Raw genomic sequence first — 18350 nt, forward strand, 5'->3', positions numbered from 1 at the left:
ACCCATTATAATGCCTGTCTCTGCAGTGGTTTGTAAAACCCAGCAGGAATTGCAGCTGACTGTGATGCAAAAATGGAATCATCCATGATCATATTCTATTTTTATTTTCAGACTAAGTGTTTAATATAAGCCACCTACTTGGGAAATCATTCAAGAATATGTCCTTTTTATGAACACACTCTTCAATTACTATTTTGAAGAGAGATCAAATAGTAATGTAAAAGTCTTTTGAATTAAGAACAATTCCAAACTATTCAATGCCTTTCTGTGAAAGCAAAATTGTTAGTTGCTCCGTTGTATCAGACTCTTTGTGACCCCATGAACTGTAGCCTGCCAGATTCCTCCGTCCATGCCATTATCCAGGCAAGAATAATGGAGTGGGAAGCTATTCTCTTCTCCAGGGTATCCTTTTCACCCAGGGATTGAACCTTGGATTCCTGAACTCCAGGCAGGTTCTTTACCATCTGAGCCACCAGGAATAATATTAAATACTTCCTGGTTTGGGGTTTTTTTTTTTTTTTTTTGCCTATTATATTGATATAAACTCTATATCCCTTCAGTAAGCTCAGTAATTTTTAATAGAAACAATTCATTTAGCAATGTATATAAATATTACATCTAAGAAGCTTGGACACTGTTGTGTGTTTCCCAATCCGGCAAGGCAAGCTTGGTTTCTTTCTGAGAGGGCGTGACTGTGAGAGGTGGGTCAACAGTCAGCTCTGCTTCCATGTGAAGGCCTGGAACTGGCTGTTGGGCTGCAGACATTCACGTGCAAAAATGAGAAGTTTTTGCATTCTGTGCCATAATTCACATTAAGAAATTTAGCTTTCCTTGGAAAGTTCACTCATGTCATTGAGACAAGCCTTTTGGTCTTATCGGATGTAGGGACAGGGAAGAGAATGGATTCCAATATTGATAGATGATATAGATGTTTAACATACATACCTAAGTCCTCCTTTGTTTGGCACCATTTCTTACACCCACCCCTAGCTAACTTTGATTTCAGAGTTTTTTCGGTTTCCATTGGGTACATGGTTTTTATTCCCTTCTTTGGATCCCTTAAACTTTATTCTAGGTTGGCTCAATGGTAAAGAATCTGCCTGCAAACAGGAGAAGCAAGTTAGATCCCTGGGTCAAAAGATCCCCTCGAGGAGGAAGTGGCAACCCATTCCAGTATTCTAGCTGGGGAAATCCCATGGACCGAGGAGCCTGGTGGGCTACAGTCCACAGGGTGGCAAAGAGTCAGACACAACTGAGAAACTGAGCCTGACTAATCCTTAAACTCACATCCTTCCTTATCCTTCCAGAAATACGTCAATGTGTCTCATTTGTTAATGAAATGCTACCTGTCCTCATTGATGATATGAATATTTCTACGGAGTGTCCGAACAGAGACAGGAGTCAAATACAGGCACCCAGTCCACCAACTTGAGTGTACGCCTACATCTCATTGAAATACTCATTTCCCTTGATTCCCTTGACACTACATTACTGTTTTTCCTCTTATCGTGTTCATCTCTTCTCGCCCTCCTTTGTAGGGTTTTCATTCTTTACCTTTCCATTGCAATTTGGATTAGTCAAGGCTTGGTCCTAAGCTCACTTCATTCCATACTCATTTCATGGGTTTTCTTTCTTTACTTTTTTTTCCCCCCAGGGAGTTCAGAGTGTTTCATTTGAACCCAGCCCCTCGCCACAAACTCACCAGGACGTCAGAGTCCCCCCTCAGCTGGGCAGTACCACATCACTCCGCAGGGAGCACAGCCTCCAGGGATGCCCCTCCGTGGTGGTCCCAGAGGAGACTGCCCAGGGGGCTGCTAGCGAGGGCAAGAGCCGAGGGCTGGCATGCACACAGGTGGAAGCGTGGCTCACATCACCGCCTCCTTCACGGGTTTTCTTAACCACAGTAATGGTTCATTTATCATTTGCATTATGGAGACTCATGTTCATATTTCATCACTATTATTGAAACTGAATTGTGTTTGCATAGCAAAATTTTAAGAGAAATCACATTCAAAGTGTATCACAATATTATTTCTCTGTTATATTCAATTTAAAGTTTTGGTCATGAAAAACAGGTCCAGGAGAGCACACATGTCCACAAATAGCTTTGAAATCTGTAACAATATGATACTGAATGCTAATTGTATACTAATCATTTGTTAACATCTATTTATTTTCAGCTTTTACAGTCAGTCTCTGGGAAAGCTTAGAACTCTTGGTTACATTTACAGGAGAGACTATCAGAGTAAAAGTGGCAGATGAAAGGATATAAAAGTAATGTAGAAAAGGTAAGGGAAAAGCAGGAGTGAAACTATCACTTCATGTAAGAGAAAGTCAAGAATTATTTCCAAGAGTTAAGAGGATAGCAGAGACAAGCACATTGTCAAATTAAAAAGGAAACAACAGAAAAACACTATATAAATATAATATGTGGATGGATAGAAGAAACATGTATATCATTTGAGGGAGTAAACAGTTATTCTCTAAACTTGATTAAACAAGAAGCACAGTTTATATGAAAACCTTGGGACGAAAACTACGAGAAGTTAAGCAACTGGCTTTAGGGAATGAGATTGAATGAAAGAGAGGTTTGGCTTCCCCCCCCCCCCCCCACCCTATCAGCACTTATAAGCCTCTACATTCCTCTGATAAGGGTATCTCTCTATGTTAAAAAATAAAAATTAGTAGACAATCACCAAGAGAACAACCTTAGATAAATTATAGAAAGAACAAATGTGAATTTTCTAACTTTTCTAACACAAATCTTAAAAAGACTGTTATTGAATGATGTAGTTGAAATTTAGCAGGTGTTTTCCACGTTTCTTTTAACTTAGATGTTAACTTTAAAATAACAGTTTTACTTTAAAATTTTATTGAGCCTTTCATATAGTACCTCACAATTTTTTTTTTTAAATATAGATGTTTGTAAAATAAAAATAAGTCAACAACTTCAACTGCTTCAGTAAATTCAACCAATATGACTAAAAATATTTTTTTAACTTAGGGACATAATTTTAGTTATATAAGAAACAATGATTGAAAAGGCCAAAGTGGTATGCTCTGAAAAGGCCAGTGGGAATGAAAATCAACAGTCTAAGAGGAGGAACTGGTTTTAGCAGGAGGAGGGAAAATGGAGTATCTCTACTGAATTAGAATAAGGGAAGAACAGCATAAACGGAGATGTAGTTAGATTTGAATTTCCGTTCATAGGAAAATAAACTTGACACTTACATAGTTTTGTAAAGCAGTGGGTAGAGAAGGAGGCTGTCCAGTTTGAGAACAGAAGACAAGATTCCAAGAACTTTTGGGAGAGTTACAAATTGACCATCCACATCAACTTACTAGGATTGAGGGACAATGTTGAAGCTGGTGATCATGCATGCTTGATGAGTGTAACTTTCTAGTAGCTTTCAGGATCCAAAGCAGTCACAAATTAAGTGTATAGTTAGTCCATTAGGATTGGGGTTTTGACAAACAAGAGCAACAGAATCATAAGGGCAAATGAGTTTAAATATCAGTAAACAAATTACACTAATCATTCTAGAAATGCTTGACAATGGAAAGTAGAAGGTAAATTTAAGTGCTATATCTGGGCCACAAAATTAAAGAAATGGAAGAGTGCTCATCATGAGCACCGAGCTTTTATTCACTAGTGAAGGTGGAATCAGTTTTGGATTCTGACTTCACATGTGCTTCTCTCCCTTGTGAAAGTCAATGTAATGTTTACAGCTATTGTGTGAAAAGCAGGCAGGACAGCCTAAACGACCTCAATTCAGTTCAGTTCAGTCACTCAGTCGTGTCCGACTCTTTGCGACCCCATGAATCACAGCACATCAGGCCTCCCTGTCCATCACCAACTCCCGGAGTTTACTCAAATTCATGTCCATCGAGTTGGTGATGCCATCCAGCCATCTCATCTTCTGTTGTCCCCTTCTCTTCCTGTCCCCAATCCCTCCTAGCATCAGGGTCTTTTCCAATGAGTCAACTCTTTACATGAGGTGGCCAAAGGGCTTATCCAAAAACATGGTATTATTACATCAGTTCAGTTCAATCACTCAGTCATGTCCGACTCTTTGCAGCCCCGTGAATTGCAGCATGCCAGGCCTCCCTGTCCATCATCAGCTCCCAGAGTCCACCCAAAACCATGTCCATGAGTCGCTGACGCCATCCAACCATCTCATCCTCTGTCGTTCCCTTCTCCTCCTGCCCTCAATCTTTCCCAGTCTCAGGGTCTTTTCAAATGAGTCAGCTCTTCGCATCAGGTGGCCAAAGTATTGGAGTTTCAGCTTCAAATCAGTCGTTCCAATGAACACACAGGACTGATCTCTTTTAAGTTGGACTGGTTGGATCTCCTTGCAGTCCAAGGGACTCTCAAGAGTCTCCAACACCACAGTTCAAAAGCATCAATTCTTCGGTGCTCAGCTTTCTTCACAGTCCAACTCTCACATCCATACATGACCACTGGAAAAACCATAGCCTTGACCAGACGGACCTTTGTTTGCAAAGTAATATCTCTGCTTTTTAATATGCTGTCTAGTTTGACAATGACTTTCCTTTCAAGGAGTAAGCATCTTTGAATTTCATGGCTGCAGTCACCATCTGCAGTGATTTTGGAGCCCAGAAAAATAAAGTCAGCCACTGTTTCCACTCTTTCCCCATCTATTTGCCATGAAGTGATGGAACTGGATGCCATGATCTTAGTTTTCTGAATATTGAGCTTTAAGCCAACATTTTCACTCTCCTCTTTCACTTTCATCAAGAGGCTTTTTAGTTCCTCTTCACTTTCTGCCATAAGGGTGGTGTCATCTGCATATCTGAGGTTATTGATATTTCTCCCAGCCATCTTGATTCCAGTTTGTGCTTCCTCCAGCCCAGCGTTTCTCTTGATGTACTCTGCATATAAGTTAAATAAGTAGGATGACAATACACAGCCTTGACGTACTCCTTTTCCTATTTGGAACCAGTCTGTTGTTCAACGTCCAGTTCTAACTGTTGCTTCCGGACCTGCATACAGGTTCTCAAGAGGCAGGTAAGGTGGTCTGGTATTCCTATCATTTTCGGAGTTTTCCACAGTTTATGGTGATCCACACAGTTGAAGGCTTATGGCATAGTCAATAAAGCAGAAATAGATGGGTTTTTTTGGAACTCTCTTGCTTTTTCGATGATCCAGCGGATGTTGGCAATTTAATCTCTGGTTCCTCTGCCTTTTCTGTATCCAGCTTGAACATCTGGAAGTTCATGGTTCACTTATTGCTGAAGCCTGGCTTGGAGAATTTTGAGCATTACTTTACTAGCATGTGAGATGAGTGCAATTGTGCAGTAGTTTGAGTATTCTTTGGCATTGCCTTTCTTTGGGATTGGAAGGAAAACTGACCTTTTTCAGTCCTGTGGCCACTGCTGAGTTTTCCAAATTTGCTGACATATTGAGTGCAGCACTTTCATAGCATCATCTCTTAGGAGTTTGCATAGATTAGTGTAAATGGAATTAGTTATTGTCTAGTCAACAAAATGTTACAATTTTCAAACAAAGATATTTCAAATTCTTGAGGAAATTAATGAGAAAACACTCAAAATTTTATGAAAATGGCTTATAGAGAATCACTTCATTTGTAAGCTACCAACTAGATAAGTTTTTAAAATGCATGTCTATTTTCCTTCATTTTTCCCCCCCATAGACATTCTTATATAATTTTGAGTTTGGCCTCCTATACACACAGTCATAGCTTTAACTGTAGTGATGGAATACACAGTGATGACTCTTCAATCTCTTTATCCAGCCCAGTTCTTTCTTGTGTGTATTAGGATTATGTATCAGTATAGGTACCGCATATTTCCACATAGATGCCCCATAAACATCTCATTATTCCTTTATCTGTCTTATCTCTTTTCATGAAAAGAATCATGACCCATCCGATGAACTAGGTGAAAGCTTCCTCCTACTCTAGAGCGCCGTGTTTAATTAATCGTCACATTCTGACATTTCTACCTTGTTGGGATCCCAGGCGTGTTTTCTACCCTTCAGTGTTACTGCTGCTTTCATTCTGTCCCTCCTCACTTAGCTTCGGTAGCCTCTAAATTGGTCTCCCAATTTTCCTTCTTATTTCTCATCTCTCCTCCATGCCGTTACCTAGAAGTGTGACCTTTTGTAGTTCACTGCATCTCTTTAAAATTGGCTTCCTCATCTCTGAAAGAGATACTGCATTTATACATTCTACCTGATAGAATCATAGGATTATTGCTAATAAATACATGCATTATATATAAACTCTGGTTATACTGGTCATACTTCACTGCAGCACATACTCTAAACTAAGCATATAAAAGACTACCATTGAAATAGATTATCTTTTAAGCTTCACAATCCATCAGGATTCTCCAGCTCACTTCTTAATAATACCTTCATAGATTTTTTATTGCATGACAGAGAAAGCCACATATCATATATCAAGTGTAATATAGCACTTTACTTCTTTAATGCAATGCTTAGCTGTAAATGTCTGTAACGACAAATGAAGTATTTAAATTTGAAGATATTTTGGATATATGGCAATACCTATAAATATAGAATCATCATTTCTGCCTGAATTGCACTTAAAAAGTTCCAACTGCTTCTATTATTGGAAAAGTAATAATAACAATTATGACTATACCATGAAGTATTAAAAGCTGAACATTCAATTTGAAGGTGGCTAAAGTGAAAAAGTGATGAAAAATGAACCTTGTAAAATGCTTGCAATTTATACACATATGCTATATAGAGGCCCTGAAGAGCAAAGAAAAGAACTGTGGAGTTTTTATTACAGTTCATCTTTCCAGAATCCCTTTCCCTTTCTGGCACTAGGGTAGTGCTATGGTTAACAGTTATCTATAGATCATCCCTTTCCTTTGTAAGCAAATTTATTCTAAGATATGCAAATCTTAGACTAGAAGTGTAGGGTTTCTAAATATTGCAAATGTCTTTTTATTTTATTTGTGCTAGGTTTAAGTGTTTAGAAGGCCACTAATACATTTTTAAAGTGTTTTTATACAGAAGGACAGTTCTTACAGTACTGTGTTAATTTCAGATATACAGCATAGTGATTCACTATTTTTGCAGATGATACTCAATTTTTCACATTTGAAGTAGCTAACCATTAAATCCAGGTCAGGCAACTTACCGTCATTACGCAGAGTCAGTGGCGTTGGAGGACTAAGTACTCGAGCATTCGTCACTGTGTTTTTCACCAGACAAATATAGCTGCCAACATCTGATGTTTGGACTTTAGAAATATAAAGGTTGCCTGTCTCCTGGGAAATGAACCGCCGGCTGTCTTCGGCCACAAAGGAAGGGAACTCGTTAAATACCCAGCTATAGATGATTTCTGAAAATATACAAAATTTAATGGTTGGGAGATACATTATTTTATTAACAGTTAAACAACAAAGCCTTTATTAAGTGTTACATATGTTGCAAGATCATACATATGTGATTCAGATATCTATATCATTTTGTATTTTATGTTCAAAGAACTATAGCTCTTCATGATTAAAGGAAGATCTGAATATTTTATTTCTTGAATATTTCTTAAAGCCTTTATCCATTCATCTATGCACTCATTCACTCAATCCTAATGTGTGTGGAATGTGTTTTACATGACTGGCACTGTGATATGATAGCACTGAAATTAAAAAGATGAGAGAGAGAGTTTCCCATTCTCAAAGATCAGTCTAATGAAGAGATCTACCTAAACCTATGGAAAACAATGTGGAATAAAGAAATGGAGATGTGCACTGTATCGAAAGGAAGATGAAGGAAAAGACACTTAAGCCACAAGTTAATCAGCAAAAACTTCTTCAGCTGAGATGCCTGAGCTACATTCATTTACTAATTTTTTCACCAAATACTAGTTGAGGGTCATGGTAGGCCAAGAATGCTCTAAGTGGGAGGAAAAAAGAAAAAAATGTCTGTGTTCTCATGGAGCTTTCATTATAGTGGAAAGAATACAGATCCAAAGAAAGAATACAGATCGAAAATAAGTATTTGTCAAGTGGTAATAAGTGCTGGGAAGAAAGCCAAAGCATGAATAAAGAGCTGGAGAATGACAGGGGTGAAAAAGACATGTGAATTTATATTTTAAAACTCTGACTGCTGGGTAGAGATGAGACAGTGTGAGGACAAAGCAGGGACCAGGGGAAGGAAAAGCAGGAGGAATAACATCCACTAGCCCTAGTGGCTATTTTCAAAACAGACATGCGATATGTAAATGATTTGCACTAGAATGGTGCTTAATGGTAGGGACAGTAGTGGTAAAATGGTGAGAAGTGATTGGTTCTAGTAAAAATGTGATGTTAGAACTGATTGGAATTGCTGATGGATTGATTATGAAATGTGAGAAGGCAAAAAAGATTGGTCAAGGAGTAAGATTTTGAGCCACCACCACAGTTCTGAGTTTACTGGAGTGAAAAATCCTAGAAAGGTTGGATTAGAGGTTAGAAATACTGGAAATAAATCCAAATGACTAAACACAGATTAACATGGTGTGTATGTTGTGTTAAGGAACTTGCGCTCTATCCTGGATGTTTTCTAGCAAAGAGTTGACATAAATATGTACGTCTGTAGGTGTAGGGAAAAAACAAATTAGCCATGATGGCACAGTCAGGCTCTCTCACACCACGGTCTCTCGCTCTTGCCCCACGTTTTGTGAATAATAATTATGTAACAGCTGAGATCACTTAGAGCACTGTGCATGCCGGTCATGAAGTACTTGCTTGGCCACAGGCTACTTTGTACCATACACCTGTAGGAATTTCAGCATAAAAGCCCTGGCTGCTGATACATTGGGATTATATTGGAGTGACATCATGGTTATCTTATGTGAGGTTATGTTAGGGTTCCATTATGGCCATATTATGGTCATTTCTGGCTGCTGCTGCAGCTGCTGCATTAGCCAGGAAAGAGGGTACGTTATGTCTGCCATGACAGCCAGGAGAGAATAAATGTGTCTGCAGTTCCTATGGCTCCTCACATCTTCTTCCAGCCTCTTAGCTTGCCCCTTGGGTTCAGCGATCAGTGTGAACAGCAAGATAATTGACATCATGGACAGGAACAGTGATACAACTGGTATAGTTGGCAGGATACCCAGCAGGTAGAGGAGCCCGAGGCTCCAATGGATGGAGGAAGCCAGTGGCCACCTTATAGCATATGGTACCATGTGGCCACGATCCTCTCAGCGTGGATTCTGGTGGAAGACTGGGAGGCAGTGGACAGGTCACCGGCTAGCACTGAAAAGGCATTACAGGCAGTGAATTCCTGTTTGCTGAACAAGGCAGCATGCACTGCCGCTGGCCCCATCGGGTGGATTTTCCTGACTGCCCTGAAGGTGAATATGGATCATGCCCTATGCAATGCCGCCCCAGTGCACAGGGTGCAGAGATGCTTGGAAGAGCTAGAGCAATGTATATTGACGTTAGGGGCTTGTGGCCCTAAACCCACGGCCTTGAAGAACCCAGCATCTCTGACAGTGAGGCAGGGAGTGACAGTGATGATGAACATTATGAGATTAAGGATAATGATGATGGACGTTGTGAGACTGCGGATACCTGCTTGGCAGCTAGGCCTGTTGTTCAGCAGAAAGTAAAGCATGAGCAGCCTATGGCCTGGGGGGATATCTGCAAGGGGCCCCCAATGTGACCGAGTTCACAACATATCAATCATGTACTCAGGTGGAGTTGGTTGACTTGGGTAAGCAGTTTTGGCAAAAGCATGGGGGGGGGGGGACCATTAGCAGCATGGCTTTTGTGACTTTGGGACACAGGGGTGGACAGTATCATATGTGCTAGGGATGAAATAGAATCAGTCCAGTTCAGTTCAGTCGATTAGTCATGCCTGACTCTTTGCGACCTCATGGACTGCAGCACTCCAGGCCTCCTTGTCCATCAACAACTCCTGGAGCTTACTCAAACTCATGTCTGTTGAGTTGGTGATGCCGTCCAACCATCTCATCTTCTGTCATCCCCTTCTCCTCCTGCCTTCAATGTTTCCCAGCATCAGGGTTTTTTCCAATGAGTCAGTTCGTCACATCAGGTGGCCAAAGTATTGGAGTTTCAGCTTCAGCATCAGTCCTTCCAATGAATATTCAGGACTGATTTCCTTTAGGATGGACTGGTTGGATCTCCTTGCAGTCCAAGGGACTCTCAAGAGTCTTCTCCAACACCACAGTTCAAAAGCACCAGTTCTTCAGTGCTTAGCTTTCTTTATAGTCCAACTCTCACATCCAGGCATGACTACTAGAAAAACCATAGCTTTGACTAGACGGACCTTTGTTGGCAAAGTAATGTCTCTGCTTTTTACTATGCTGTCTAGGTTGATCATAACTTTTCTTCCAAGGAGCAAGTGTCTTTTAATTTCATGGCTGCAGTCATTATCTGCAGTTATTTTGGAGGGTTGGCATCTATAGCATTAAGACAAAGGTTGCAGAATGCTAGACTACTCATGCAAGGGAGGCCTAACCAAATGCATGCCTTCGTGGAATGGATTAATGCTGTCACCCACATTATGTGGTCAAACGTGGGAGAGCTCCTGAATACTGTGAGTAAATGGCATATCTATACCAAGCTGACCCAAATGATGAGAGAACTGGGGAGAAAGCATTGATATTTAACCTAAATACCTGAGGCCCAGATGACAAGTGTTTCACTGGCAGCATTCAATATGCCATTTTGAACAATGCCCCATCTATTGCTTTTGAACCCAGGACTGCTATTCTTGTCACCTATGTGTGGTGCCACATCTATGAGGTGACCTTGATAGTGGCTAGCTTGGAAGAAACAGAGGGATGGCAGGAGGCAAAGGGGATTAGAAGTGTGAAGACCCTGAAGGGGGCCTGAGCTGGTAAAGGCCCCCTCCTGGTGATGAGAATGCAAGTGTGGGCTGATTTGTTGGCAGCGGGAATTGATAAATAAAACTGATACACAGCCCAGTGCTCTGCTCCCAGAGCTATTGAGGCAACTGAGACCATAGCAGCAGTTTACCAAGTTTGGGGAGCGTCCACAGCAAGAGGTATAGGTGGTTCAGTTAAAAGATTACATGGTGCCCAAGAATGTTCTTTTGGATGATGCCCTTTTCCACTTTGAATAGGGCTCAGACCAAGGTGCCCTCCTGAAGAGTCAGGGACCAGAGACCGCATGTAGAACTTGTAATTCACTGGTCACTAGCTAATGTACAGAAAGTAATGGCCCTGGCTGACACCAGTGCTGAAGGCAACCTTGTTTACATCTAGCCAGAGGCTGTGTCCTTACCTTTGGAAATTGGAAGGCTCCCTATGTGAAAGGCTTTGTTCTATGATATATGATGTAGGTTTAAGCTGTGTTCTATAATGTATATCTAGAGCAGTGAACTGTAAAGGCTATGTCCTGTGATGTGCTACTACCTTCTCATTCTCTTGCAGATTTAGAACAGTGTGAAAGCATTTGGAATCTTGAGGTGCCCTGTGAATGCCAAAATTCCCCTCCTTGAAGGGGTGGGCCTGGAGCCTGTAGGGGGTTTTTGCAGGTCCTTGATAAAAAAAAAGCCTGAAGGGGTGGAGTTGACCCTGTGGAGGCTTTCCTGCAATTTTACAAGGATAACCAGTGGACTAGACTTGGCCAAGGAAAATAAAGGCACTCCACAGTGGGTGGCTCTTCTAGCCCCGTGAGGGCAAGGACTGAAACATGAGTTCCAGGTGATACCTGGCATTGGGTTTTGCTGTGCGTTGGGGATGTGACTGTTTGTCGTTGTAGCATCTACTGCTGTTGCAAGATGTAAATTCAAGAATCAGTGTTACTCACCAAGGGACCATCACAAGAGATGGATTGCATGTGGATTGTGAGGTGAGAGACTGTGAAGGGGTGGAGTTTAGGGAAAGAGCAAATTAGCCAAGATGGCGTGGTCAGGCTCTCTTGCCCCATTGCCTCTCACTCTTGCCCCACGTTTGGTGAATAATGATTATGCAGTATCTGAGATCATGGCATCCAGTCCCATCACTTCAGGGCAAATAGATGGGGAAACAATGGAAACAGTGACAGACTTTATTTTCTTGGGCTCGCAAAACACTGCAGATGGTGACTGCAGCCATGAAATTAAAAGATGCTTGCTCCTTGGGAGAAAAGATATGACAAACCTAGACAGCATATTAAAAAGCAGAGACATTACTTTACCAAAAAAGGTGCATACAGTTAAAGCTATGGTTTTTCCAGTAGTCATGTATGGGTGTAAGCTGAGCTCCAAAGAACTGATGCTTTTAAGCTGTGGTGTTGGAGAAGACTCTTGAGAGTCCCTTGGACTGCAAGGAGATCAAGCCAGTCAATCCTAAAGAGAATCAGTCCTGAAGATTCATTGGAAGGACTGAAGCTGAAGTGGAAGTTCCAATACTTTGATCACCTGATGTGAAGAACTGACTCATTGGAAAAGACCCTGATGCTGGGAAAGATTGAGGGCAGGAGGAGTAGGGGACGACAGAGGATGAGATGGTTGGATGGCATCACCGACTCGATGGGCATGACTTTGAGCAAGCTCCGGGAGTTGGTGATGGACAGGGAGGCCTGGCGTGCTGCAGCCATGGGGTTGCAAAGAGCTGGGCACGACTGAGCAGCTGAACGGAAGTGAACTGAACGACTGCGCTCATTTACAGCACTGCGCATGCGTGTTATGAAGTCCTTGCTTGGTCACAGGCTCCTTAGCATGGTACCCCTCTAGGAGATTCACCATGAATGCCCTGGCTGCTGCTGCACTGGGGCTACATTGGCGCCACAGCATGGCTACGTGATACTATGGCTTCATTATGGCTATACTAGGGTTATGTTCTGGCTGCTGCTACAGCTGCTACGTCAGCCGGGAGAGTCTGTGTTATGGCTGCCACGCCAGCCAGGAGAGAATAAACGTCTGCAGTCCCTACAGCTCCTCACATCTTCTTCCGGCATCGTAGCCCGTGCCTTGCCTACCCTGGGTTCAGCGAACAGAGAGAACAGTGTGAACAGCAAGACAATTGCCATCATGAACAGGAACAGTGATACAGTAGGGTATTCTGGTGATTCTGCAAAGGCTGAATTTAAGTAAACCCAAGGTTGCCGAAGGGAGCAAGAGAACAATATCGCATACTGAAGGTAAGAGCTGAAGAAATCTGAATCAGAACCTAATCATAGCAACAAGAAGAAGGATATTGGGATATTAACCCAAAAAATACATAGGAGGGGCTTGCCTGGTGACTCAGAGTGTAACGGATCCTCCTGAGATGCATGAGACTTGGGTTTGATCCCTGCGTCAGGAAGATCCCCTGGAGAAGGGAATGCCTACCCACTCCAGTATTCTTGCCCGGAGAATTCCATGGACAAAGGAGACTGGTGGGCTCTATCTCATGTAGTCACAAAGACTACACTTTCAAGACAAATGAAGAGACAGATAGTTCAGAAACACTTTCATATCTCCCTTGAATGGCTGGGAGGAGGATGGCATGCGAAGTTCAGGATTAAATAAAAATGAGGTCAAATTAGTTTATGGAGAAAGATCATTGGTTCACTGGCGGGACATTTTGAGTTTGAGGCAAATCCACATAAGCAGTTCCAGCAGTTGGTAAGCATGTGTCTGAAGTCCATGAGAGTAAGTCTGGGGTTGGAAGATGTTGGTATACTGGTATAATTGAATCAGGTAAGTAGATGAGAATAAATACGGTGAGAAGACAGTTCTCTGGAAAGCACAACATTTAGATAAAAAAGGAAAACAAGAAATGTTAAGAAGGGGAGAGGGAAGGAACCACTGGAAAAATTCAAGTGGAATAAAGAAATGCAGTGCCACAGAGGCCAATGGCACAACCATTTCAGGAGGGTTAAATAATGCCAGCTAAGGAAAAAGGACTTAGTAGGAATATTTATAAAGATAATAAAGGTAAATGTTACTTAAGATTGACATTTGCGATATCACTGAATGGTAACTTCAATAGATGAGTGGAAATCAAAACCATATTGCAACTGAGTTAATAAAAGAAAAAAGAAATGTATGCCAATAGCATTAAAATCTCAATAGACATTAGAATTACCTGTGCTATAGCTGAAAGAACAAATTCCGAGGTCCCCTTTCTCCACAGCTATTTGTTTAATAACACCACTTGAACTTTTAAGAAAGCTCAAATGTGATTCTAATCTACAGTGAGGATTGGGAAGCCCTATTTTATGCCTTTCTTCTCTTCCTTTTTCTCTCTCCTTCCTTCTCTCCCTTCTCCTCCCTCCCTCCTTTCTTCCTTCCAATATTCTAATTGTTATAATGAGAGTTTCATTTGTTGCTGAAACATCACTCAGACATTTTGATACTTTTTGCAATTTACTTTCGGGTTAAACTTTACTGGAGTTATCTCGATTTTTTATTTGTATTACTAGAAATTTTGGAAGAAATAAAGCAAAGAACAATCACATTAGAGACTATCAATAACTGAAATCTAATTTTGTGGTATCAATAGTGTTTCTTGAGTCAATGTTTTGTAAAATATTTTTAGAATAAGCAGAAAGTATTTACACAAAATTGGCATTTTTCTCAAATTTTATAGGTTAATGGGCATTTGGGTATTCAACAATGTTTATTTAGTTTTTAAAATAAGTTTTTAGTTTTATATAGCAAAGCATTTCATAATTTTAAGAAGGATAAAAAGTGGAAATAGTACACAGTAGAAAAGCTGACAGTCTGAATTTGGATTGGATTTTCCACCTGTGCAAAAAATGAATATATTGAGCTGCTTCTAAACCTCTCTTAAAATTACTGTTTACCTTCTCTTATACATTTTTTTTTTATTCTCTATCAGCATTTATTTAAAATTCTTTTCAAACTTGTCTTCACTTTCGTAAGAAAACAAGCATTCACTTTACTTTTAGTATGTCAGAACCTGAAGATAACAAAATGATTCAGGAAAGTCATAAAACATAGTTGGCTCTGGGGGCATATTCTTTACTCCAATTTAACACTTTGTTTCATAACAGTTATGCTTGGCTTTAAAAATATTTTAATATAAGCTGGTATAGTAAATATTGAAATCTTAATATCATTATGCATTATCAGAAGCACACTAAGACTAGTTGGTCAGTTGTGATTTTTCCCATTCTTCTCAGGTTTTTTTTTTTTTTTTAATAGTATGTTTGACTTAGACAATTTTTAAAATGTTTTAGAAGTCTTGATATTATTCTTCAATGTGCACCCTGTAAAGTTTTTATGTTAAATTTCTCTAATACATTTTTTTATACTGTGTGGTAACTGAGAGGGTAACAGGCAGGAAGGCCAGGGGTCTCCAAACGGAGGAAATGGCTGCAAGTGCCAGACATTTTTATCTCTCTTAAGCAGCAGGAGGAAATAAACCAGCAATATGTTTTTCCTTCTCTATACAAATTTAAAAGGAGGCTTCTCTTAAAATGCTGTGTTGCCATGACACCGGGTTTCACCTGAAGCTAACTACTCTCAAACCTTGAGTTAACCAATACATTGCTTTTTCTTATGGAAATGTTGTCCTAAGATATGTTAATGTACCCCAGACTCTATCTTCAAGTTGGTTCCGCCAAACGGCCTCACTTACTTACTCATATATTGTTCCCTAATCTATGTAAACGAAACTATTTGTGTGATAATCTGCCCTTCTACAAGATTCAAGTCAATCATTTTATGGCCAGGGATGAATTATCTGGTGCCATTCTAAATTTTATGACATTCCTTTCTTTTCATTAACAGACTGTGAGTGACTATATAACACACAGCTAAAGACTAGGAGGGGGGTACTCTTTTGCCCCCTTCTGATGCCTATGTCAGAAGCTTTCTCTATCTCCTTTATACTTTTTTTTTTCCCCTTTCCTTAAACATTTATTTATTTATTTTATTTTATTTTTTTTTTTTTTATTAGTTGGAGGCTAATTACTTCACAACATTTCAGTGGGTTTTGTCATACATTGATATGAATCAGCCATAGATTTACACGTATTCCCCATCCCGATCCCCCCTCCCACCTCCCTCTCCACCCGATTCCTCTGGGTCTTCCCAGTGCACCAGGCCCGAGCACTTGTCTCATGCATCCCACCTGGGCTGGTGATCTGTTTCACCATAGATAATATACATGCTGTTCTTTTGAAACATCCCACCCTCACCTTCTCCCACAGAGTTCAGAAGTCTGTTCTGTACTTCTGTGTCTCTTTTTCTGTTTTCCTTTATACTTTAATAAAACTTTATTGCACAAAAGCTCTGAGCGATCCAGCCCTGTCTCTGGCCCCGGATTGAATTTGTCTCCTCCGGAGGCCAAGAATCCCGGCGTCTTATCATTCAGCAACAACCTTTCAGTAACATACATTTTGTTTACAAATTTGTACTGTGTTGACTTAAGGTTTTGATTTCTTATGGGAGATTTTTTTAACTTTTTTCCTGAGTCAGTGACAGCCATTCAATTTCACTGAAAGAATAGCCCATTAAAGACCTGGTTTGGTGCAGACATTTATTCTTACTTTCCCTCTCAGGAAGACCCAAAGACTTGTCCTTTATACCAGCATGGACAATCATCCTCAAGCTCCTAGACTCTATAGTCTACCCCCATGAATCTTTGTTGCCAAAATTTCCTCAGGATTAATGGATTAATAGGATTCCTAGATGTCAGTTAGGATTTATTCCTAGATTTTTTTTCTATTTGTTTCTGATACCTACTTTTTTTCCCATTCCTGTGAGCTTGGCTATACGTTAAGCTTTATTTTATTTATCATTTCTAAATTAGGGGAAATGTTCTAGGTTGGATCTATTTTCCTAATTGAATGTCTGGGTTTTGTGGCTTTGTTCATTGCAGATTTTCATCACACTTGCTGTAATTGATTCAGTGTCAGAAAACAGACTAGCTTTCTTTTGCTCCCCTGACAAATAAGATGATTACTTAAATGATGTATTTCTATGTCTACAGGGTATAAAAACATGATCATCCTTATGGGAAAAGATGTTCATTTCTTATAACTGCAGTGCCATTAAAAAAAAAAAAAAGTTTGAGAAACAGGAATAAAACTGCATATTACACTCTCTGAAGTCTCTGAAAACAATTTCAGTGAGTAATCATATGCAATTCATTTCAACATTCTCTAATATAACTGCAACTTAGAAGATAACCATTCTTCTTCCTAATAATGTGTGTACATAGTCGAAGCTGTGGGTCAAAAGATATGAAGAGAACACAATGGATATAGCAATTGATTTATTCACCACCCAATTAATAACGTGACTCTTCTAGGGAGTCTAGTTTTTTTTTTTTTTTTTTTTCTTCTGTTTTATCCTTGTCAGCTATAAAAAGGAAAACTTAAAAATCAGAATCTTCTCTATTTTTTAATATAAGTTTTATGGTTTATAATAAAATCTTCAGCTAATGGGCTATATTTTTCACAAGCTCTGTTCTTATCTGTTTTTGGTTATCCTTGTAATGTGAGATATATAAAATAGCTATAATTATAATTTGTTCTTTATTATACCAGTGGAACTTTTAGTTTGTTTTAATGTTAAATTAAGCTTTTTACTTGTAGTTTGATAAGTTTTTTCATTAATTTTTACTGAATACTGCTTAATAGAGTGTATGTCATAAGCAATTTAGTATTTATTAATTGCTTTGTAAACATTTTTGGTTTTACAGTTCCATTATCTGTTATGACTCCTTTGCCTCCAGTTCTGAAGAAATAATTGATGTGACTATATTTGAATAATGAAACTTAGTAAGTTATTGGATAAAATGGCACTGCTTTAAAAATTGGTACTGTGAAGATTTTGCTTATATAAAGTTTGTAGCTGGTGGCTAGCTACAAACTTTTGAATTTTAGAATTAATGACACCGTGAAGGAAATTATAGGGAGTTGTACTATTAATTATCCATTACTACTGAGCATAAGGGGATATACTACTTGGAAGGAAAGTTATGACCAACTCAGATAGCACATTAAAAAGCAGAGATATTACTTTGCCAACAAAGGTCCGTCTAGTCAAAGCTATGGTTTTTCCAGTGGTCATGTATGGATGTGAGAATTGGACTATAAAGAAAGCTGAGCACTGAAGAATTGATGCTTTTGAGCTGTGGTGTTGAAGAAGACTCTTGAGAGTCCCTTGGACTGCCAGGAGATCCAACCAGTCCATCCTAAAGATCAGTCCTGGGTGTTCATTGGAAGGACTGATGTTGAAGCTGAAACTCCAATATTTTGGCCACCTGATGTGAAGAGCTGACCCATTGGAAAAGACCCTGATGCTGGGAAAGATTGAGGGCAGGAGGAGAAGGGGATGACAGAGGATGAGATGGTTGGATGGCATCACCGACACAATGGACATGGGTGTGGGTGGACTCCAGGAGTTGATGGAC

General features: G+C 39.9%; 1 protein-coding gene across 1 annotated transcript in view; it reads right to left on the bottom strand.

The window, feature by feature from the left end:
* CNTN5 (contactin 5) overlaps positions 1 to 18350 on the bottom strand; it is a 1534958-nt gene that overhangs the window by 394778 nt on the left and 1121830 nt on the right. Inside the window, exon 8 of the mRNA XM_043897056.1 lies at positions 7158 to 7361. Within this exon, the coding sequence (XP_043752991.1) occupies positions 7158 to 7361 (204 nt within the window). The remainder of the gene's footprint in view (positions 1 to 7157; positions 7362 to 18350) is intronic.

Source organism: Cervus elaphus, chromosome 1, assembly GCF_910594005.1.
Source record: "Cervus elaphus chromosome 1, mCerEla1.1, whole genome shotgun sequence".
Classification (NCBI taxonomy): domain Eukaryota; kingdom Metazoa; phylum Chordata; class Mammalia; order Artiodactyla; family Cervidae; genus Cervus; species Cervus elaphus.